The sequence below is a fragment of the Podarcis bocagei genome, assembly GCF_964188305.1.
Source record: "Podarcis bocagei genome assembly, chromosome: W".
Classification (NCBI taxonomy): Eukaryota; Metazoa; Chordata; class Lepidosauria; order Squamata; family Lacertidae; genus Podarcis; species Podarcis bocagei.
The window spans coordinates 52,975,148-52,998,415 of NC_138131.1; the positions used below are offsets into that span (position 1 = coordinate 52,975,148).

The window sequence follows — 23,268 nt, forward strand, 5'->3', positions numbered from 1 at the left end:
TATGCCAAAGAGGATTGTAAGGTTGCGTTAAGACCGATAATACACAATCCTGCCACAGACACAGCAGCCATGCTTCGCATTTGTCAGTCTGGTGATACAGCCACCCACAAGATTCATCTGCTAGCAGCAGCGCTCAATGAAAACCAGCCTGTAGCCACCGATACAACGTTTCCAGCGTGGCGAACCAGGATCACCGATACCTCAGTGTGGGTAGAACGGTGGCCTCCACCAAAAGAAAAATCCGCAGCAATGGCACCATCCTGTTTCTGAACAGCTTATCTCTGAACAATTGACTTTCGGCCACATTGAACCATCTTCATCCCACTGGCTCCAGCAGACAAGGAACAGTTTGCTTTTACATTGCCAGTATATCACGATTCGCAACGTTATCAGTGGATTGTCCTCAAGGCATGCGGAACTCCCCTACACTTTGTCAACATTTTGTGGGTGAAGCATTGAAACCTTTCCACATGCGCCACCTAGAGGTGCTGCACACGAGCTGCACCTGGCCGTATTTGCTACATCGTTGCCAACAGGAATTTTATATGCTCAGGCGGAACAAGAAGAAGACTATCTGCATTATAGAATGGTTACATCTACCACATACCCCACCGAAGAACATTTATTCAGTAATTGAATCCACATCAGACATTGTTATCAAAGGACGTTCACGTGCAAATTGCTTTAGCTGATTTTATAGGTGTCATCATTTTTAACCCTCCAAAGGATGACCGTTTGACATTTCTGACACAGGTCACCTATGTTTGGCTACCCCCTTGTCTCTCACACCTCTCCCCTCTGCACTAACCCTCTTCATGGATAGAACAAGAAGTAGGGGGGTGGTGACATGGGAGGAGGGAGGAAAATGGAAATGTTTATATACCCCTCCACAGTCTTCTGCCCAGTGAGCTGAGCTAGCAGCTGTGATTCTTGCCTTTCAATCCTTTCCTACTCAACCTTTCAATCTTATTGTGGATACTCAGTATGTATATCGCCTTTTTGCTAGTTTACCAATATCTTATATAACTCCTTCCTTGGATTCTGACTTGTTTTCCTTGTTTCTTGGCCTGCAGGCCTTACTTCAGCACAGAGAGTTATCTTATTATGTTGCACATCTTCGCTCCCACACATCACACCCAGGGTATTTAGCAGAGGGCAATGCAAGAGCAGATGTGGCTCTGAGGGACATTTCTACCTTTTCTCTCTTTTCTGACCCTATACTAGGTCATAACACCTTTCACCTTCCTGCGAAAGCATTGGCAAAGCATTTTTCTATTCCTTTGGCCCAAGCAAGGGATATAGTTTCCCAATGTGCTTCTTGTTCTAAATCTCAGCTGGCCATTCCTTTTGATGCTGTCAATCCTAGGGGCACGTCTGCATTGGCGTGTTGGTAGATGGATGTCACACACACACCTGTGTTGGCTCCACTCTCCAAGGTTCACCTCACGGTGGACACCCACTCTGGATTCATATGGGCTACGCCCATGAGGGGGGAAACAGCTCGGCATGTCATTCAGCACACTATCCGCTGTTTCTCAGTCATGGGTAAACCTGCGCGTATCAAAACTGATAATGGTCCAGCATATATTTCTAAAACATTTTCGGAATTTTGTATGTTGTGGAATGTGAAATTAACTCATGGCATACCCTTTAACTCCACAGGTCAAGCTATAGTGGAAAGAGCACACCTGACGTTCAAAACACTATTGCTTAAACAGCTTGGCGGCCGAAGCATACCAACGGCAGATATCCCTTCGGCTGTTCACCAAGTTCTTTTTGTACTTAACCATCTTTTATATCCACATAATAGGACCCATACTCCCGCGGAATTGCATTTTAGGAAGGAGGAGGCACTCCCCCGCCCCTTGGTGGTGTACCGACGCTTGCCTGATCCCGCGTGGCATGGACCTGTTCCGCTGATCACGTGGGGACGAGGGTACGCGGCAGTGGACGTCGAGGACAAGCCTTTGTGGGTTCCAGCTCGATGCGTGCGGCCATGGCGAGTCCCTTCAACTACAGAAGTGCCTTCCTAACCATTTGCCTTGCCATCTTTTGCTGCATCATTATACAAGGATGAGAAGCAGACGACACAATCCAGTTGCAGCCACCATATTTCACCTTATCGGCTGGCAAGCAGCTGTCGCCTGAATCCTACTCTGGCTGGCAGTATCCACGGCTCAGCCACTCTCGAACTATAAGAACAGCATTGTTGAATAAGACTTTTAGGGGAGAAAATTATCATAAGATATGGAGGAATAATATTTTTGTACAAGATATGATTAAGTTTACCAGTTTATTGCATGCTTCTAAATGTTGGTTATGTATGCACATGCCGCCCTTTGCCAGTCATTCAGGCATAATGCTTCATGGCGTGCCTGTCAATGGATCTTTTCAATTTACTGATATTATATCCCCTAAGCAAACTTTTTGGCCTCCAGTACAATTGACCCTCCATGAGCCTGCCCCCATTTGTTTTCAAATTAAAGAGGGGAAAGAATCATGGGGCATATATCCAAACTGTCAATATACATTGAAATTCATGTTTAATAGCTCTTGTTCTCTTACAGGAACATACAGTGACCAATCTCAGTGCTTTAGAAGCGATACCAGTGCATGGCTAAAAACTAGGAAAGAAACCTACCATGCAAATTGGAGTCTGAATTCTTCTATCCCTGGCTTAGCAAATGCCACAGATGAGCAATTTCATATCAGTTCCTTATTTACTGAAGCCTTTAATTGGTCCCAACAGAGTAGTAATATCAGCTATTTACTCCAAAGAGAGTTATGGTTGCTTTGTGGCGAAAAAGCATACAAAGCCATTCCTCGAAACCTCACAGGCACATGTACATTGGGTCTCGTGGTTCCGTTGTTGTATAAGGTTGATAAGTTACCATCTTCTCTTAGACTACGAAATCGTCGGGAGGTAAATTCACCCATAAATCAATATATCGGTACCCAGGTCTCTCGGGCCTTGCTGCCCTCGGTGGGTGCAGCAATGAACTATAGGGACCTCCATCGGCTAGCAAATTGGACTGAAGGATTATTCAATGATACCATAAAAGCTTTGAAGGAACTCAACCAGGAGGTGTCTGCAATGAGAGAAGTGGTTTTACAGAATCGTTATACTTTGAATGTGATTTTAGCTTCAAAAGGAGGAGTTTGTGCGCTTGTTCATTCTCACTGTTGCATGTTTATTCCTGATAATAATGTCAGCATATCTGCGACAATCGACCATATGGAAACCATGGTAGCCCACAATCCGTTTGCCCCCCCTCCTTCCGTTGATCCATGGGCATGGTTATATTCTTGGCTTCCGGATGGAAGTTGGCTTCGACATTTATTGATTTTAGTGATCATTATAGTAGTTATTTGCATTATTTTGTGTTGCTGTATACAATGTATTCCTTCTTTAATTTCTGTATGTACTGCATGGTTCTCCAGTCCGCGGCCCGCTTCCGGTCTCACAAGAGTCGCCTATCGCGCTCGATATAACCGTATTGGTACTGACATATATGACTCTGATTAAATAAATAAAGAAAGAGGGCATGTGGGAGCCAGGAAGTCATGGAAAAGGCTTGTAGTGCCACCTGGTGCCTTGCTGACCTCGGTGACCAGCACTCTGAGCTTACAATGTATTAGAATGTATTGACCCTATAAGGAGTTAGGTTCTCCCCTCTGGGCACTGTAACCCTATATGGTTTGTGGGTGGGTTAAAGCTTGACCGGATGAGGTAACGTGAGACATTGGAATGCTGCCATGCGGCTGGAGAGAACAAAGGATAATAAAATCGGAGGAGAGAGAGGAAGGAGCTTTTTTGCCCTCCGTCCATGGAGACATTTGCCTTTGTGTGTGTTTTTTCTTTGCCTTGCACCCCAAAATGACGGCTGGTTTCCGTCAACTGGTTCCCACATTTAATATAAACCCGGCCACCTTGCCAAATTCCATCTCCACATTTAAACTCTTTAAAGGATCTTCTATCGTTATTACCAGGTCATCAGCAAAGGCTTTAACTTTATATTCGTTTTGACCTACTGTCACCCCTTTTATTAATTCATTTCGTCTAATTGCACTCAAGAGGACTTCCAGAACCATTATGAATAACAGTGGCGAGAGAGGACAACCCTGTCTTATACCCTTCCATATCTTCACTTCTTCTGTTATTACATTATTCACAATCAATTTAGCTCTTTGCTCTGTATAAATCGCCCTTATTCCATTATAGAAATCGTTCCCCACTTCCATAAATTCTAAATTTTTTAACACAAATTCCCATGATATACAGTGGTGCCTCGCAAGACGAATGCCTCGCAAGACGGAAAACCCGCTAGACGAAAGGGTTTTCCGTTTTGGAGGCGCTTCGCAAAACGAATTTCCCTATGGGCTTCCTTCGCAAGACGAAAGCCCATAGGGAAATCTCCGGGACAGCGGGGAAGCGCAGCACGTCTTCCCCACTGTCCTCGGACCTCCTCCGAAGGCTGGCGGTGGTGTGGAGACCTCCTCCCGCCGCCAGCCTTTGGAAGGCTGCTCTGAAGCCTGGCGGTGGGGTGGAGAAACCTCCTCCCGCCGCCAGGCTTCGGAAGGATGCTCCGAAGCCTGGCGGCGGGAGGAGGTCTCTCTGCCCCACCGCCAGCCTTCAGAAGGCTGCTCCGAAGCCTGGCGGCGGGAGAAGGTCTCTCCGCCCCACCGCCAGCCTTCAGAAGGCTGCTCCGAAGCCTGGCGGTGGGGCGGAGAGACCTCCTCCCGCCGCCAGGCTTCGGAAGGCTCTCCGAAGGCTGGCGGTGGGGCGGAGAGACCTTCTCCCCGCGCCAGCCTTCGGGTGGCTGTCCTGAAGACTTGCGGTGGGAGGAGGGTTTTCCTTCCCACCGCCAACATTCAGAATGCTGTTCTGAATGTTGGCGGTGGGGAGGAAAAACCCTCCTCCCACCGCAAGCCCCGGGAACAGAGGAGAAGCGCTGCGCCCCTTCCCCTCTGTTCCCGTATCTGTCCTGAAGGCTTGCGGTGGGGAGAAAAGCCCTTCTCCGCACCGCCAGCCTTGAAAGCGGTTTCCATAGGAACGCATTAATTGATTTTCAATGCATTCCTATGGGAAACGGTGCTTCGCAAGACGAAAAACTCGCAAGAAGAAAAAACTTGCGGAATGAATTAATTTCGTCTTGCGAGGCACCACTGTATTATCAAATGCCTTCTCCGCATCTACAAACATTAGTATAGCTTGTTTCTCATTCCTAGCAGACAGATATTACAAAACATTTATTATATTTCTCACATTATGTTTCATCTGCCTGCCTGGAAGAAACCCTGCTTGATCATCGTGAATAAATTCTCTCAATACCTTTTTTAATCTTTTTGCTAATATTCCAGCAAAAATCTTATAGTCTGTGTTTAACAATGAGATCGTGTGTTAAATCAGAATCTTGCTTGGGAATAAGTATGATGAAGGCTTCTTTCCAAGTTTCCAGAATATCTTTTTCCTTCAAAATATTATTCATAACTTCTTTCAGTGGTACCGTCAGGGTGTGCCTCAATTCTTTGTAATAACTGGCTGTAAATCCATCTGGTCCTGGAGCCTTTCCTTTTTTCAATTCTTTTATGACCTCTATTATTTCCTCATTCTCAATTGGGGCATTCAGTCTGTCTTTCTTTTCTGTCGGGATCTTTTGCACCTTTTTTTCTTTTAAATATCTTTCTATTCTCTTCAAATTGTTCTTTTCTCTGTTGCTGTACAAATGATTATAAAAGTCCAAGAATCCTTTTCTAATGCCTTTCGGGTTCTCAATCTCTTCTCCATCCACAATAATTTTGTTGATTATGTTTTGTTCCTTTCTTTTCTTAATTTGCCACGCGAGCCATTTACCTGACTTATTGGCATTGTCCATAAAATATTCCATCAACTTCTTTTGCGCCTCTTGTATGATTTTTTGATCACCCAAGAGGTAATCGTTAATTCTCCATCTAAATGATCTTTCTTCATAACCTTTAATTTCCAATTTTATTGGACTGTGGTCTGAAATTACTCTTGGCTGAATTTCAATTTGCCGAATTCTTGGAGTTAGTTCATTCGAGACCCAAATTTGATCTATTCTTGACATTGACTGATTTGGTTCCGAATAAAATGTAAACTGTTTCTCCAGTGGATGTCTAAGTCTCCAAACATCAATTAGATTACAGTTTTTCGTCATTGAAAAGAAAGTCTTGGGTAGTTTTCCTTCTTTGCTAACCTGAAATTGTTCTTAACCTGAACTTTAGCTAATGGGGCCTCCTGCTACCATTGAGCCGCCAGAGCACGATTTCTGTTCTCATCCTGAAGCAAAGTTCTTAACCTGAAGCACGATTTCTGGGTTAGCGGAGTGTATAACCTGAAGTCTATGTAAAACGAGGTACCACTGTATATATTTAAAAATTGCATCCAATTTTGACAGTGTTATTACAAACCACTTCATTCAGCCCTGCAACATCTTGCGAAGCAGCGATATACTAATATGCATCTGTTATTATGTGACATTGGTCAAGGCTTTCTGGGAAATAATATATGATGAATTTAAAGAAAATGTTTGAAAATACATTTGTCAAAAAAGCCAGAAGCCTTCTCACTAGGTATAAGACTTCTTATGTCTGCAACGACGGCAGCAAGAATGCAACTAGCCCAATGGGGCTTAAATTGGATTGTTATGAATGAAAAAAATTAGTAAAAAAATATTTCAAAAGAGAATGCTACTTGCCCAATTAATGGGGCTTAGATCAGGTTATTCATGAAAGAAATGATAAAAAAATATTTAAAAGAAGAGAGAATGCTACTAGCCCAATTAATGTGGCTTATATTTGATTGTTATTAATAAAAAAAATAATAAAAAATAATTTAAAAAGAGAATGTCACTAGCCCAATTAATGGGGCTCATATGGGATTGTTATTAATGAAAAAATTAATGAAAAAATAATTTACAAAGAGAATGCCACTTGCCCAATTAATAGGGCTTAAATCAGATTGCTATGAATGAAAATAATAAATTCTTTAAAAGAAGAAGAGAGAACGCTACTAACCCAATTAATGGGGCTTCTAATGGATTGTGATTAATGAAAAATTAATAAAACATTATTTAACAGAAGAAGAGAGAACGCTACTAGCCCAATTAATGGGGCTTATATTGGATTGTTATCATTATCATTATTTTTCCAGGCCTTCCCATCTAGAGCCCAGAAACTCTGTAACAGTTACCTTCTCAAAGTGATGAATCGCCAGCCAGATTTCCCCTTGCGCATTGAACACACAGCCGAGGTTACTCCATGCCACAGCAAAGTTGGGTTGGGTCTCGATGGCTTTCAGGTAGCAGGCCTTGGGAGGGTCGAGAGGTAGGTAGGTACAGGGGGAAGGGGGTATTTGCACAAAAGAAAAGCAAGAGAAAAGTCCCAGTTAGCAGAGGCTTGACAACCATATGTCAGGAGTGCTCTGATGGTGTTTCCTGCTTGGCAGAGGGTTGGACTCGATGGCCCTTGTGGTCTATTCCAGCTGTATGATTCTATGATTCTACTTTAAATTTAACCATTACAGGTGGGGTTTTTTAAAAAAATTAATCCTGCTAATGTATTAACCTGTGTGCACTGCTTTTGTCAATATGCAGTAAACGTTTCCCATTCTTTTTTATATTAAAACTGGAGGCATTTTTTCAGCTGCAATGGGCCTCCGGTGTCCTGTTAGTACCATTAGTTGGTACCATTTCTCGTACAGTTGATATTCCTTGCATAGATAGATTAGATCAGTGTTTCCCAACCGGTGTTCCGCGGCACACTAGTGTGCCGCGAGAGATTGCCTGGTGTGCCGTGGGAGGGAGGCGGGCGAGTCGGGCGGCGAGAGGCGGGGCGGCGGCGGCGAGGATCCGCGTCGAGCCGGGGGCGGCTCCGCGGTGGTGGTGCCGAGGTTTCTCTCTCCATTCTCCCCTCACACACACACATAGGAAATAACACAGGATCAGCTGACAGGACCCGGCCAATGGGGCGGCGGTGGGGCAGCGCGCGCAAAAGGGAGGAGCGCGAGACAGCGGACAAGGAGGTGGCCGGCATGTCCGGGCAGCAGCAGCAACAGCAGCAGCAACTCCCGGCGACTGCTCCTCAAGCCCCGGGCAACCCTACTCCCTCACCGGCCTCGGCCGCCCTCCTGCTCCACCGCCGCCGCCTCCCCCGCCGCCGCCGGCTACCTCGGCCCCGCCGCCGCTCCCTCCTCCGCCCGCTATCGCCGCCACCACCACAACAGCCGCCGCCGCCTCAGCTGGGCCCATGCCTGCCGGGAGCGGCGGCGGCAGCAGCAGCAGCAGCAGCGCCCCGGCGCCCTTCCCTCACGGCGGCGACCCGGCCCTGCAGTGGCGTAGCGTGGGGGGTGCAGGGGGGGCCGGCCGCACTGGGCGCAACATCTGCGGGGGGCGCTCTCGCAGCTCTCTGCCCCTCCCGAGGTACTATTTCTGGGTTAGCGGAGTCTGTAACCTGAAGCGTATGTAACCCGAGGTACCACTGTACTTCCAAGTCAGCGTGCAAGGGATTGCAGGACCGGCGGACTTGGCGGTGGGGGTGGTTGCTGGAGCCTTGTCTGTCCTTTCAGCCCCGCACCCACCGCAGACCCCTTCCTATGCCACTGGTAGCTAGGCGAGGCGGGGGGCACTGGGCGCCACACCTCGGTGCCTGCAGCGTGCCTGAGCCATGCGTCTGCGGGCGAACTGCCCGCAAGCTCCGCTCTGGCCTCTGCCCACCGCCTCAGCCTCCCTACAGCTGAGGGGGAGGCTGCAGCGAGGCTCCACGCAGCGCGCCCTGCCATGGCTCGCCCCCATGGCACTCGCCCCTGGCTGCAGGACGCGCGCGCCGCCCCGGGCCCCTGAGCGGCTAGCTGCGCCGCTGCGCTGAGCGCAAGGAATACGTCCTCTCCGAGTTCGGCGTCCTCTTCGTGGGCAGCGCGAACCGCATCTCCAGCTTCGGGTGGAACTTTGGCCAGGTAGGGGGAAGCCTTTGGGCGGGGGGGGGGCTGGAGACCGGGGTGGGGAGGGGTTAGGAGAGACGCTACCGGCCCCGTCCAGAAATGCCCAGAGCAACTGGAGCTCAGCTACACGCACACATGCGCCCTCCAAATCCCGTTTCCCACCCCTTTCTCAAAAGAAGAGAGAAAAAATGGGTCCTGGGTGTGAAACCAAAGGACCTTTCCAGCTCCTCCTCAATTCCAGGTGTGGATGGCAATGCCTCGTGTCTCCTCCCCCGCGACCAGAGCACACTTCCTAGGCTGGTTGGACGGTCCCTGGGGGTCTTCGGGTTGCCACATTTTGAAGAGCAAAAAACAGGACACATTTGTCGACTTCTGCTTTTAGCTATGGATCAGTGGCCTAGCGTGGGGGGTGCAGGGGGGGCCGGCCACACCGGGCGCAACATCTGGGGGTTAGTGTTAGGGGGCGCAAATCCACGGGTTAGGGGGCGCAAATTACTTGCATTGTCCCGGGTGCTGACAACCCACGCTACGCCACTGCGGCCCTGAACGAGCAGGAGAAGGAGCTCAAGTGACGCTGCGCGCTGACGTCACGGGGCTGTAATGGTGGTGTGCCTCGAGATTTTTTTCATCAAACAAGTGTGCCTTTGCCCAAAAAAGGTTGGGAAACACTGGATTAGATAGATGATAGATAGTTAGATTAGATTAGATTAGATTAGATTAGATAGATAGATTAGGTAGGTAGATTAGATAGATACATATATAAGAAAGGTTGGTAGATGGATAGATAGATTAGTTAGATTGATTGATTGAGTAGGTAGATAGATTCAGGCATGGCCAAACCTGGCCCTCCAGCTGTTTTGGGACTACAACTCACATTGTCCCTGACCACTGGTCCTGTTAGGTAGGGATGATGGGGGTTGGAGGGCCAAGTTGGGCCACACCTGGATTAGATGGTAGGTAGGTAGATAGATTTGATAGATAGGGTAGGTAGATAGATAGATAGATAGATAGATAGATAGATAGATAGATAGATAAGATAGGTAGGCAAGTAGATAGATAATAAGATAAAGTCGGTAGATCGATAAGGTAGGAAGGTAGGTAGGAGGCAGCCTAGGTCAAAGTTGACCCACTTATTTAAAAGTAACCATGCTGTTATACAGTGGTACCTCTGGATGCGAACGGGATCCGTTCCGGGGCCCCGTTCGCATCCTGAAGCGAACATGCTCGGGTCACAATTTGCTGCTTCCGTAGATGCGTGTGGCATCATTTTGAGTGTCTGCACGTGCGCAAGCTGCAGAACCCGGAAGTAACGCGCTCTGTTACTTCTAGGTCGCCACGGAGCACAACCCGAAAATGCTTAACCCGCAGCTACTTCAACCTGAGGTATGACTGTATTAGTAACAAAAATCTATTATCTTAAATATTTTCAGGCGGTGACCCTGGACCCCAACTTCCTGGATGCTTACATTAATCTGGGGAACGTCTTGAAGGAGGCGCGTATATTTGACAGGTAAGCAAATAGGCATAGAGCTTATATTCTCTTTTTTATATAAATGTTTTTTATTGGTTTTGCGTATAATCACATTACGTCTTATATTCTCAGTTTAGTGGTTGCACCCATACCCAAACTAACTCCCATTGTTGCCTAGAGGGTTGATTTTATTTAAAGCAAATTGATTTAAATCCCAAATCCATAAGACTTGATTTAAATCCCCCTTTTACCGGAAGGTTCAGCCTTGCTGGCATCCTCTTAATATTGACAAACGGAGGCAGGTTTCCTTTTTGGAATCCTAACTTCAGAGTCTTTTCTACAGTTATATCAAAATGATTTGGTTCTGCTATATACAGCCCGATTGTGACGAAATGATGGTGAGTTTTAATAAGTGAACACTTTTTATTTGAACAACTTTTCTGCTGTACTTGATTGGAAGGAGAAAAGAAACATTTCCTTCATAACAATTTAAGCAATTTATTTCACTAAAACAGTAACATGGTAGCATATGTATCCATGTTGCTTAACTGATGTGCTGAAACATTTTTTCCCCAAGAAAAACTTGGACTGAGTTTTCGCACACATGAAAAACTTAAAACAAATAATTCTTCCCCGAATTATTTATTTATTTATTTATTTCTACCCCGCTCTCACTGGCCAGGGCCGGGCTCAGGGCGGCTAACACCAAATATAAATTACAATAAAATAGAATAGAAAAAAACCCCAGTTAATTAAAATACAGCTTAAAATGCAGCCTCATCAAGACTACAAAGGGAGGAAACATCAGCTATTCACCCAAGCCAGCTATCCATGCTGGTGCTACATGGGCCAGCAAAAAAAGCCACGGGAAAATTTATATACCAAATCCCATATAGGGTGTCAGAGTGAGTCTAAGCATAGAGCGAGTTAAAATAATCAAGCCTGGAGGTGACCATCGCATGGATCACTGGCCAGATCAGGGCGAGAAAGGTAAGGAACCAATTCCTTAATACGGCGGAGGTGGAAAAATGCCACCTTTGCTGTGGCTGCAACCTGTGCCTCCATGGAAAGAGAGGCATCGAAGGTTACACCCAAGCTCTTGACAGAAGGCTCTGGCACTAATTGCGCCCCCACAAGAGATGGGAGTTGGCCCCCCAACCCCATGTTGTCCTGACCCAGCCAGAGGACCTCTGTCTTCGAAGGATTTAACTTCAACTGGCTCCCACGCAGCCACCCAGCCACGGCTTCCAAGCATCTGGTCAGTGTGTCTGGGGCCGAGTCCATTGACAGATAAAGTTGGGTGTCATCAGCATATTGACGACAACTCAGCCCTAAACTCCGGACAATCTGGGCAAGGGGGCGCATAAAGATATTGAAAAGCATCTGGGAAAGGATTGTGCCCTGCGGCACTCCACACAACAAGGAGTGCCGCAGCGACAACTCCCTCCCTAGCGCCACCCTCTGTCCCCGACCTGAGATAAAGGAGCACAGCCATTGTCTGACTGTGCCCTGAATCCCCACGTTGGCAAGGCGGTGGTCCAAAAGTTTGTGATCGACCATGTCGAAGGCCGCTAACAAATCTAAAAGAATCAGCAGTCCCGGCCCGCCTCGATCCTCTTAATCGTCCTCCCAAAGCATTTTATTTTTTAAAAAACAGATTTTTATCCACCCTGGTGACAATGAAACTGAACCAGTCCTTGATCTCATTTCAGAGCCGTTGCAGCCTACCTACGGGCCCTGAGCCTGAGTCCCAACCACGCTGTTGTCCACGGCAACCTGGCATGTGTGTATTACGAACAGGGGCTGATCGATCTGGCAATCGATACCTACAAGAGGGCCATTGAGCTCCAGCCCCACTTCCCTGACGCCTACTGCAACCTGGCCAACGCGCTGAAAGAGAAAGGCAGCGTAAGAAACTGGTCCCTTTTGCCTTGGGGTGGGGGGAACATCTATATAAAAGATGTTTTATAGATGGTACTTAACACCTGCCAAAATAGCTAAAATGTATAAAACAAAAAAACTGTGCTGGAGGTGCAGTAAAGAAGAAGGGACACTTATACATTTCTGGTGGGCCTGTGAAAAAAAAATACAGAAACTTTCCTATTAGGCAGTGGTGTCCAAACTTTTTTCAAAGAGGGCCAGATTTGATGAAGTGAAGGGCCATAAGGGCCGACCAAAGTTGTTTACTTTTTTTAAGGATTGAAGTTGTTGAGCTCTTTTCTTAGGGTTTAAATTGTTGAACTTTTTTTAGGATTGAAGTTGTTTAGCTTTTTCTTAGGCTTTTACCCCATGCTGAATTGGCCAGATTAACAGAGACAATTAGGGCACAACCCAGACAAGAATTCCAAAAGGAATGGGGAAAATGCAGAGAATACTTTACCAAACAGTGCCCCAAAATATACACTTGGACTTGTTTCAATTAATTTCTACAGGAGACTTTGTGGTTTAAGTCATAATTAGGAAAAATTGTAATAATCCCATACAAAAGAAATAGTATACAAGAGGTAAATAAGGCGGCCATTTAACAGAATAAAGTCTTTTATTTTTATGTTATGTTTTCTTTGTGTAAGGGGATAGGAGTTTAATTTTGATAATTAGTCAATGGTGGTGGGTCTGTTTGTATGTATGAGTTGTTGTGGACTATGTTATAAATAAAATAAAAATTAAAAAAAGAAAATGAAACCGGTCCCTTTTGCTTTCTGTATGTCAGAGGGTTTGCTGAGAAAAGCCTTCCGGATGATGGTGACCTCGAAATTGGGCTCTTTGGGGGGGGATTTGGGGTACAGAACCTAGAAGAAGTCCTCTTTTATTTTTTCCTTTGTCATATCGTCACATACAACTTTGCTCATACCAAGCGTCGACTCCCCTCCCCCTTCCCCCGCTCCCACTCCCTGGCTTTCTTAAGCAGTCACGATCCTCTTAGCATTTCTATATCACCCTTTAAAAATTGTCCAGTAGCACCTGATGATGATAATAATAATAATAATAATAATAATAATAATAATAATAATAAAAATAAAAATTTATACCCCGCCTATCTGGCTGGGTTTCCCCAGCCACTCTTGGCGACAAAATATTAAAATACAATAGTCCGTCAAACATTAAAAGCTTCCCTAAACAGGGCTTGCTAAACTTGGCTTCTTCTTGGTATAATTTTTTGTATGCAGGTCCAATTCTTCAGATACAAAAGCTTCTACCAAGACCAAACTGAGTTGGTCTGCAATGTGCTACTGGACAATTTATATATTTTTTATATATTTCAACTGCGTTAGACCACCACAGCTGCCTACCTGAACATATATCGCCCTATTTACCTTCTTACTCTACTTAAAACAATTTACTTTAGCATTTGTAAATCACTTTCAAAAATTAGCCTCTGGTTTTTTTAATAACAGTATATTTAAAGATCTTTTTCAATTCTTTGTAAATCATATCCCAGTAGACTTTGACTTTAGTGCACATCCACCACCTATGGACGAAATTCCCTTCCTTCTCCTTGCATTTCTAGCGTGCCTTATCTTGAGTTATATATATTTTAGCAAGTTTAGTCGGCGTCAAATACCACCTATACGTCACCTTCATTAAATTTTTAATTAGTGCTGTACATTCAATAAATTGTTTTTGCCCATAATCTTTCCCACTTATCTAATTCAATGTTATGACCAAAATCTTGAGCCCATTTAATCATAACCGACTTAACTTCTTCATCCTTTGTATGCCATTCTTATACGTTTTTGGCAATGATTTTCTTTTACTATCTAGCAACTCTGTCTCTTAATTTTGATTTAGTATGACCAAAACCATTTCCCTTACTGTCTTCCTTAAATACATCTTGCAAAAGACGGTAAGTGTGCGGGAAAGAGAGTTTGAATCGGATTAGTCTGCTCTTGTATTTATGTTCCCCTAAACCAAGCATGTCCAAAGTCCACTTTGGGGGCCTTCCACCCATCTCTCCTAGATCTCAAAATGCATTGGTTTTGTCATATTTCCTGCTATCCTGCCAAAGAATTTAAATTTTCCCAATGTTCTTTTAGACCAGGCATGTCCAAAGTCCAGTTCAGGGGCCTAATCTGGCCCTCTGGTCGATTTAATCCGGCCCTCGTGGCGGTTTATTTACTAGGGCAAAACTTCCCCCCAAAAAGCTCAAGAACTTTAATCCTAAAAAAAGGTCAGCACCTCTGGGGTCAAATCCTTAAAAAAGGCTCAACAATTGTGGGGTTTTACTGTTAATATGCTTCTTCTTAATTGCATTTCACTATTAATATACTTCTTAATTGTATTTCAGTTCAACAATGACTTTGATAAAATACATCTTTTGTGACGTGCAGAAGGCTTGAGTTACCTATGAGGTGCAACAGTTACCATATAGCATATATTCAATATAAAAAACAGCAACAATTGGTTGTTGACAAAGGACAGCTGGCATATATATATAAAAGATATTAACTGATATGCATGCCATTCCAGATATAGCTATATAATCTCTACTGTTGGTAAGAGAAGAACTTTGGAGCAGGCATTTTCAAAAAAAGAGTTTTTTATGAACCGCTCTAATACCAAGTTACCGTCAGGAGCTGAGGGGCCGTATCAAACCTCAATCCAGCCATCACATCACAGAGCAGCCTTTTGGGCTCCTGTGAAAGACATACTAATATTCGTGTAAAAACTCTGTTTTGTGTTTCGAAGGTTGCCGAAGCCGAGGAATGCTACAATACAGCTCTCCGTTTATGTCCGACTCACGCGGATTCTCTTAATAACCTGGCGAACATCAAGCGAGAACAAGGGAATATCGAGGAGCCTGTCCGCCTCTACCGGAAAGCTCTTGAGGTACGTGCGTGGAGAATTACAACAATTAAATTGACATATAAGGGTTAGGCATGCGTACCCTGGACTCCTAGTCTGGGTCTTTTTAAAAATCGCCGATCAAATTTTTCTTGATCAATAACGGAAATAATGGTGAAGAAGTGAAAGTGAAGTAGCATTTTGAGGCTCGACAAAGCATGGTCCGATAAGTCCCTTTTGGAAGGAAGAGGGTCTGTCCCCCTTTTTATATTCCTAGGCCTCCTGGAATGACCAAAAATCTGCTTTTTCATCAGAAGAACAATGCAAGGTGTTAAGGAACGGTACAGAAATTGAAATAAAAGCTGGGCACATGCTGTTCTCTGTGTCGGCTGAGCTTGATCCCCTGACAGTCTTATTTTCTAACAGTATTTCCTATGCGTACGAAAAAGGCAGTTCATAGGCCCATTATTATTATTATTATTATTATTATTATTATTATTATTATTATTATTATTATCATTACCACAAATCATTCCAAACGGTGATTTATTTTGCAGCCAGCCCCTGCCACATTTGAGCATCAAAGAGGGGCTCTTTAAAATATGGCATTGGTCATTTGACAGTCTGATCTCCCAACAGTATTTCCTATGCATGCTAAAAAGGCAGTCCATAGGTTCCTCCTCCTCCTTAATTTTTGCAAGTCAATCCAAATGAGGATTTATTTCACGCCCACAACCTTTGAGCCTCAAAGAGCAGCCTCCGTCTCTTTAGAATGCTTCTCAGGGAAACTAAGAGTGAGCTTCTTCCCCGCAGGTCTTCCCGGAGTTTGCAGCTGCGCATTCAAATTTAGCCAGTGTTTTGCAACAGCAGGGGAAGCTCCAGGAGGCCCTCATGCACTACAAGGAGGCCATCAGGTGAGCTTCCAAAGCCATGGGGAAAATAGATTGAAAGAGCTCCTCCTTACTGTATTTTAATCTTTTGCTGGAAGCCGCCCAGAGTGGCTGGGTATAAATAATAAATTATTGTTGCTGTTGTTAATAATTATTATTACTCCTCATGCGCTGGTCTGGTGCCTGTGGGAAAGCTCTCCTCTTGTGGATAAAGCACTTTCTCTTTTTCTTTTAGGTTTTTTTATTTTTTATTTTTATTTTTATTTTATTTTTTGTCCCTTGAAGGACAGCCAAATTTAAATAACAATTCGACACACAGCTGCGAGGCATTTGCGAGCTTTTTTGCGGAGAAGGTCCTGTTGCTCCGCCATGACCTCCCTGCCAATTTGGATACAATAAAGGAACTGGAGGCCCCTCGACTGTCCTCGGGTCCAGTATTGGACCACTTTGACCGGATATCCCCAGCCGATGTGGACAGACTCCTCCGAGCTGGAAAGCCCACCACCTGTCCTCTTGACCCGTGCCCGTCCTGGCTGATTAGAGCGTGCCCAGACGAGGTGCGGGCCCCCCTGGGGGATATCATCAATTTGTCCCTTGGCACTGGGATATTCCCAGGGGAACTGAAGGAGGCAGTGGTGTGTCTGCTCTTAAAGAAAACATCATTAGATCCTTTAGATCTATCCAATTACCGCCCGGTTTCGAATCTTCCATTCCTGGGTAAGGTGATTGAGAGAGCGGTTGCTGAACAGCTTGGTAGGTTTCTGGATGAAACATCTGCTCTCGATCCATTCCAGTCCGGCTTCCGCGCTGGTCATGGGACCGAGACGGCTCTGGTCGCCCTAACAGATGATCTCCGCAGGCAGCTGGATCGAGGCGGGTCGGGGCTGCTGATTCTTCTAGACCTGTCAGCAGCCTTCGACATGGTCGATCACGAACTTCTGGACCACCGCCTTGCCGACGTGGGGATCCAGGGCACAGTCCTTCAATGGCTGCGCTCGTTTCTCTCCGGTCGGGGACAGAGGGTGGCGCTTGGGGGGGGGAATTGTCATCGCGCCACTCCTTGGTGTGTGGAGTGCCTCAGAGTGCGATACTCTCCCCGATGCTTTTTAACATCTTTATGCGCCCCCTCGCCCAGCTTGTCCGGAGTTTTTGGCTGGGTTGCCATCAGTATGCCGATGACACCCAACTCTATCTGTTGATGGATGGCCATCCTTACTCGGCCCCAGATACACTGACCAGATGTCTGGAAGCTGTGGCTGGATGGTTACGTGGGAGCCGGTTGAAGTTAAATCCTTCGAAGACAGAGGTCCTCTGGCTGGGACGGAGCGATATGGGATTGAGGGGGCAACTCCCATCTCTTGCGGGGGTGCAATTAGTGCCAGCATCGTCCGTTAAGAGTTTGGGTGTAATCTTCGACACCTCCCTTTCCATGGAGGCGCAGATTACAGCTATAACAAAGGCGGCATTTTTTCATCTCCGCCAAGCTAAGCAGTTGGCTCCTTATCTCTCTCACCCTGACCTAGCCACTGTGATCCACGCGACGGTCACCTCCAGACTGGATTATTGTAACTCGCTCTACGTGGGGCTGCCCTTGAGACTGACCCAGAAACTCCAGCGGGTGCAGAATGCCGCGGCGAGACTCCTTACGGGGTCTTTGCTGCGAGATCATATCCATCCGGTGCTGTACCAGCTGCACTGGCTCCCGGTGGAGTACAGGATCAGGTTTAAGGTGCTGGTTTTAACCTTTAAAGCCCTATACGGCCTAGGACCCTCGTACCTATGGGACTGCCTCTCCTGGTATGTCCCACAGAGAAATTTACGGTCTGCAAATAAAAACACCCTAAAGATCCCAGGTCACAGAGAGGTTAGGTTGGCCTCAACTAGAGCCAGGGCCTTCTCGGCTGCGGCTCCAATCTGGTGGAACGCTCTGTCACAAGAGACTAGGGCCCTGTGGGACCTGACATCCTTCCGTAGGGCCTGCAAGACAGAGCTGTTCCACCAGGCCTTTGGTCAGGGCGCAGACTGACTCCCTCCTCTGGCAACCTGCACAGAATTTTGCTTGATGGTTGCCATTAATTTGATTTTAATTTGATTTAATTAATTTTATAATGAATGTTTTAAAATGTTGGACTATTTTGATTGTTGTTAGCCGCCCTGAGCCCGGCTTCGGCTGGGGAGGGCAGGATATAAATAATTTTATTATTATTATTATTATTATTATTATTATTATTATTATTATTATTATTATTATTATTATTCAGTTTTTTTATTTTATCATTTTATTTCCATACACTCCAAACATTTTCAATATATACAATACTGGGATTATACAAACCCCTTGGACTCTCCCCCACCCCCCACCCCCCGTTTCCATATTTTGCCATCTTTTCTTGCATGTAATTACAATGATTCGTTCTATTCCATTTCCTTATTTGCTACTTTGGCTTCATCAATGTTATATCAATCCTGCCTGTGGAAAACCATCTAATTCGATTTTAATTTGATCCCGATTTGTTTTTAGGAGGTAATTTAATTATTGTTTGATTTTATACTAATGTTATATATTTGATGTTAGCTGCCCTAAGACCGGTTTCGGCCAGGGAGGGCGGGATACAATTATTATTATTATTATTATTATTATTATTATTATTATTATTATTATTATTATTTCTAAATATGTATCTTTAAGGTATTCAATAAATTTTTCCCATTCTTGTTTAATTTTTTTATATATATAAATAGTTTTTATTAAGTTTTAGCATTTTATATTCAACACAAACATCATTCTTGCAGACAGCATAGATGAATCCCAATCTCCCCCAGCTTCCCTCTTCTGGTTTTTTAAATATTTACTTCTCCTGCCTATCTCATTCTCCCTTAATTTTGCCATCTTTGAACTAACGATGGTTATATCCTTAAGGTTTTTGCACCATGCTTTTTCACATTTCATCTTCATTATTTTCCCCATTTTGTCCTTTTAACTTTTTTCTTTGCTTAAATTTCCTATCATCTTGATGTCTGATCTTCACAGTCATTTTGATAATCCACTCTTCTTTTGTTGGGACCTTCTCTTCCTTCCACATCCGGGCTAAGAACATTCTGGCATAAATAGAATACACTGTCTTTTTAGGTCTCTTGGTATTTCTTCACCCGTTAAACCTATTAGAAAGGCTTCTGGTTTTTACACAAATGTTCTCTCTCCCCCCCCCAGTTAATTATACAGTGGTACCTTGGTTCTCAAACTGAATGTGTTCCAAAACCAAGGTGCACTTTCCCATAGAAAGTCATGCAAAACTCTATCTAGTGAACAATAGTGAACAATGTGGTGACAGAAGAGCTTCAGATTGAAAAAGGTACACGTCAGGGGTGCCCCCTGTCCCCTTTATTGTTTATCTCAGTCCTGGAGGTTTTGCTGAACATGATAAGGAAGGATCGGCAGGTACAAGGAATACGGGTCGGAGTGAAACAATATAAACTGAAAGCATTTGCAGATGACTTGGTTTTAACATTACAGGAGCCAGAATCTAGTACAAAAAGAGTTCTGGAACTGATACAGAAATTTGGTCGGGTGGCGGGTTTCAAGTTGAACAAACAAAAAACTAAGGTGTTAGGGAAAAATTTGACAGCTACTGAAACAGAAGGGTTTCAGAAGGAAACAGAACTAAATATTGTTAAAAAAGTGAAATACCTGGGGGTCAATCTCTCCTCCAAGAACCTGAATTTATTTAAAGATAATTATGAGAAATGTTGGTCAGAAGTTAAAAAGGATCTAGAAATTTGGTCAAGACTGAAGTTGTCCTTGTTAGGCCGAATTGCAGCTATAAAAATGAACGTTTTGCCAAAGATGTTGTTTTTGTTTCAGGCCTTGCAGATTGTGGACAGAGTGGAATGTTTTGGAAAGTGGCAGAAGGATATCTCTAAATTTGTCTGGCAGGGCAAAAAGCCCCGAATAAAGTTTAAAATACTAACTGATGCAAAGGAAAGAGGGGGATTTGCCCTGCCGGACTTAAGGATATATTACGAAGCTGCAGCCTTCTGCTGGATGAAAGATTGGATCTTGTTGGAAAACACTGATGTCCTAGATCTGGAAGGCTTTAATAACTCGTTAGGTTGGCATGCGTATTTGTGGTATGACAAGGCAAAAACATATGGAATGTTTAAAAACCATATTGTCAGGAAAGCAATATTTATGGTCTGGAAAAAATACAAAGACTTACTAGAAAGCAAAACTCCGAGGTGGGTATCACCAATAGAGGCCAAGGCTCGGAAAAAACCCAATATGGAGGCCGGTTGGCCGAAATATTGGGAAATAATAGAAAACATTGGAGATAATTGGAGGTTGCAGAGCTTTGAAAGGTTAAAGGGTAAAGTGCAAGATTGGTTTCATTATGCCCAAATTAATGAGGTTTTTAAGCTAGATAAAAAAACAGGATTCCAGGTGGAAAAATCGAAACTTGAGACAGAATTGTTAGAACCAAAGACCAAGCTATTATCGAGAATGTATAACTTGCTGCTTAAATGGAACACTCAGGATGAGACAGTTAAATCAGCCATGATAAAATGGGCCCAGGACATTGGTTATAACATCATGTCTGAGGACTGGGAAAGGTTATGGACCACCGGTATGAAGTTTACGGCATGTAATGCCTTGAAAGAAAACATTATGAAAATGGTATACAGGTGGTACATGACCCCAGTCAAGCTTGCTAAGATCTACCACTTGTCCGATAATAAATGCTGGAAATGTAAGGAGGCTGAAGGGACATTCTTTCACCTCTGGTGGACCTGTCCAAGAGTGAAGGCCTTCTGGGAAATGATATATAACGAGTTAAAAAAGGTGTTTAAATACACTTTCCCTAAGAAACCAGAGGCATTCCTCCTGGGCATTGTCGGCCAGAAGGTGTTAAAGAAGGATAGAACTCTTTTTATGTATGCTACTACTGCAGCAAGGATTCTTATCGCTAAGCATTGGAAGACTCAAGATTTGCCCACACTGGAGGACTGGCAGACGCAACTGATGAACTACATGGAACTAGCCGAGATGACTGCAAGGATTCGAGACTTGGGAGAAGAAGCAATGGAGGAGGACTGGTGTAAATTTAAGGACTATTTGCAAAAGTATTATAAGTTATATGAATCTTAAGACGCCGTATGATTTCGAATATCAGCCCCAGCAACAAAATGGTTTATATAAGAAATTGGATAATTTTTACGAAAGAATCAAGGTTTAAATGGGTAAAAATGACAATATGTTATATTTTAAAAGTAAATTGAAAACAAGAGATTTAAACTTAAACTGCAATTGAAAGTAAAAAGAAACACATGAAACAAGGTTATAATTTGCTGATAATTTTATTGTTAAGAATGCACTATGTGGGAGATGTGGGGAAGCCCGATAGAAATCTGAAATAAGTTGTTGAAATGGTTGAGATTTTCTGTTTTTTCTTTCTTTCTACTGTCTATGTTCTTTCTTTTCTATTTGTAATCTGGAAAAAAACGTAATAAAAATTATTATATATAAAAGAAAGAAAGTCATGCAAAACGGATTAATCCGTACCAGACTTTGAAAAACAATCCCTAAAACAGCCATTTAACATGAATTTTACTATCTAACGAGACCACTGATCCCTAAAATGAAAGCAGTCATCCATGTACTGTACTCTAAAATAAATACAACAGTCTTGTAAATGATAAAAATGAAAATTATTTTTTTTCCTCACCTGCACTGATGATAGTCATTGTTCGGATGGGGACCGGGGCTTCTATCCGTTTCTGCAATCACACAATCAATCAATCAATCAATCAATCAGTAACTAAACTGGGATCCGCACAGTCGCAAAAACAAATGAACCAAAAAAGCCTCCGAAACAAAAACACCACATAAATTGCAAAAACCAAAGCACCAAACTTAATCTGTTCCCGAAGTCTGTTTGATTGGTGCAGGCGCCCCAGAAAGAATAGCTGACAGCCAAATTTGATGTTTGGCTTCCGAAAAACGCCTGGAAACTGGAACACTTTTTCTGGGTTTTCGGCATTTGGGAACCAAAGCGTTTGAGTAGTAGTAATAATAATAATAATAATTTGTTTTTGTTTGTATCCCACCCTCGCCGGCCAAGGCTGGGCTCAGAGCAGCTAACATCATAAAAACAACACAACGAGCCTAAAAGCAGACATCAAGTAATTCAAATAAAAATTAATTCAGACAAGTTAAAATCCGGGCAGGTGGCAATTATTAGGGTGGAATTGAGAGTGATTAATAATTGCCAGAATTGAGGAGCATGGAATTTCCCAAAAGGAAAGTGCTGCTTGTCCGTATGAAGAGGATGCCACAATGCTGAACCTTTCTGTATAAAAAACCTTCTGTATAAAGAAACCTGTATAAAAAACATTTGAGAACCAAGGTCTCACTGTCTCACATGACCACTAGGGTGGTTCATAAAAAACACTTTTTTGAAGATGCCTGCTCCCAAGGTCTTATCTTACTACACTAGGGATTATATAGCTATATCTGAAATTTTGTGCATATCAGTTAATATCTCAACCCTCCATGAAAATAGCTGTTTTCTTGGACGTTTTCCTATTTTGTGAAGGCTTTGGAGAAGGCATTTTTTTAAAAAGTTTTTTTAATGAACTGCCCTAAAGACCACCGTATAGGATAGAAAGAGCCTTCTTGACCCTTACATTTCCAGCGTAACTTCAGAGTATTTTTGTACCAAAATGGCACTTTTTCTCTCCCCCTCCATGTCAGAATCAGTCCCACTTTTGCAGACGCCTATTCCAACATGGGGAACACCTTGAAGGAAATGCAAGACGTCCAGGGAGCTCTGCAATGCTACACAAGAGCAATCCAGATAAATCCTGCGTTTGCCGATGCCCACAGCAACCTCACTTCCATCCATAAGGTAAGCTTTGTGTCTCTGCTAAATCTATTTAAAAAAAAAAACTGGGGGGGGGGCAGCAGGGGAATCTTAGTTTTTACAAAAGGAAAACAACTGGCAAAAGCCGTCCCAAACCGAGATGGGGCACAAAAAGAAAAAGGGGAGAATTGGAATTTATGCTGGAAGTGTGAGGAGGCAGAGGGCACGCCGATACGTTTATGGTGGGGCTACAGAAACGTTAAAAAATTCATGAGGAAATAAAAAAGATGATCAGAATTAATTTAGAGG

The 23,268-nt window shown here is 44.0% G+C and overlaps 1 protein-coding gene and 1 long non-coding RNA gene across 2 annotated transcripts in view; one reads left to right on the forward strand and one right to left on the reverse strand.

Annotated features, from left to right (window-relative positions):
- The window catches only part of LOC308578199 (uncharacterized protein), a gene marked incomplete at its 5' end in the record, with an annotated part of 44,587 nt that extends 37,236 nt beyond the window's left edge, over positions 1-7,351 (reverse strand). The window contains one exon of the mRNA XM_081178456.1: positions 7,214-7,351. Within this exon, the coding sequence (XP_081034582.1) occupies positions 7,214-7,351 (138 nt within the window). The remainder of the gene's footprint in view (positions 1-7,213) is intronic.
- A 3,036-nt stretch (positions 7,352-10,387) lies between these two features.
- Positions 10,388-16,126, forward strand: LOC308578023. The gene is made up of 4 exons (XR_014003816.1): positions 10,388-10,469; positions 12,143-12,338; positions 15,117-15,257; positions 16,026-16,126. It is a non-coding gene; the product is annotated as an uncharacterized lncRNA (long non-coding RNA).
- The last annotated feature ends 7,142 nt before the right edge of the window (positions 16,127-23,268 follow it).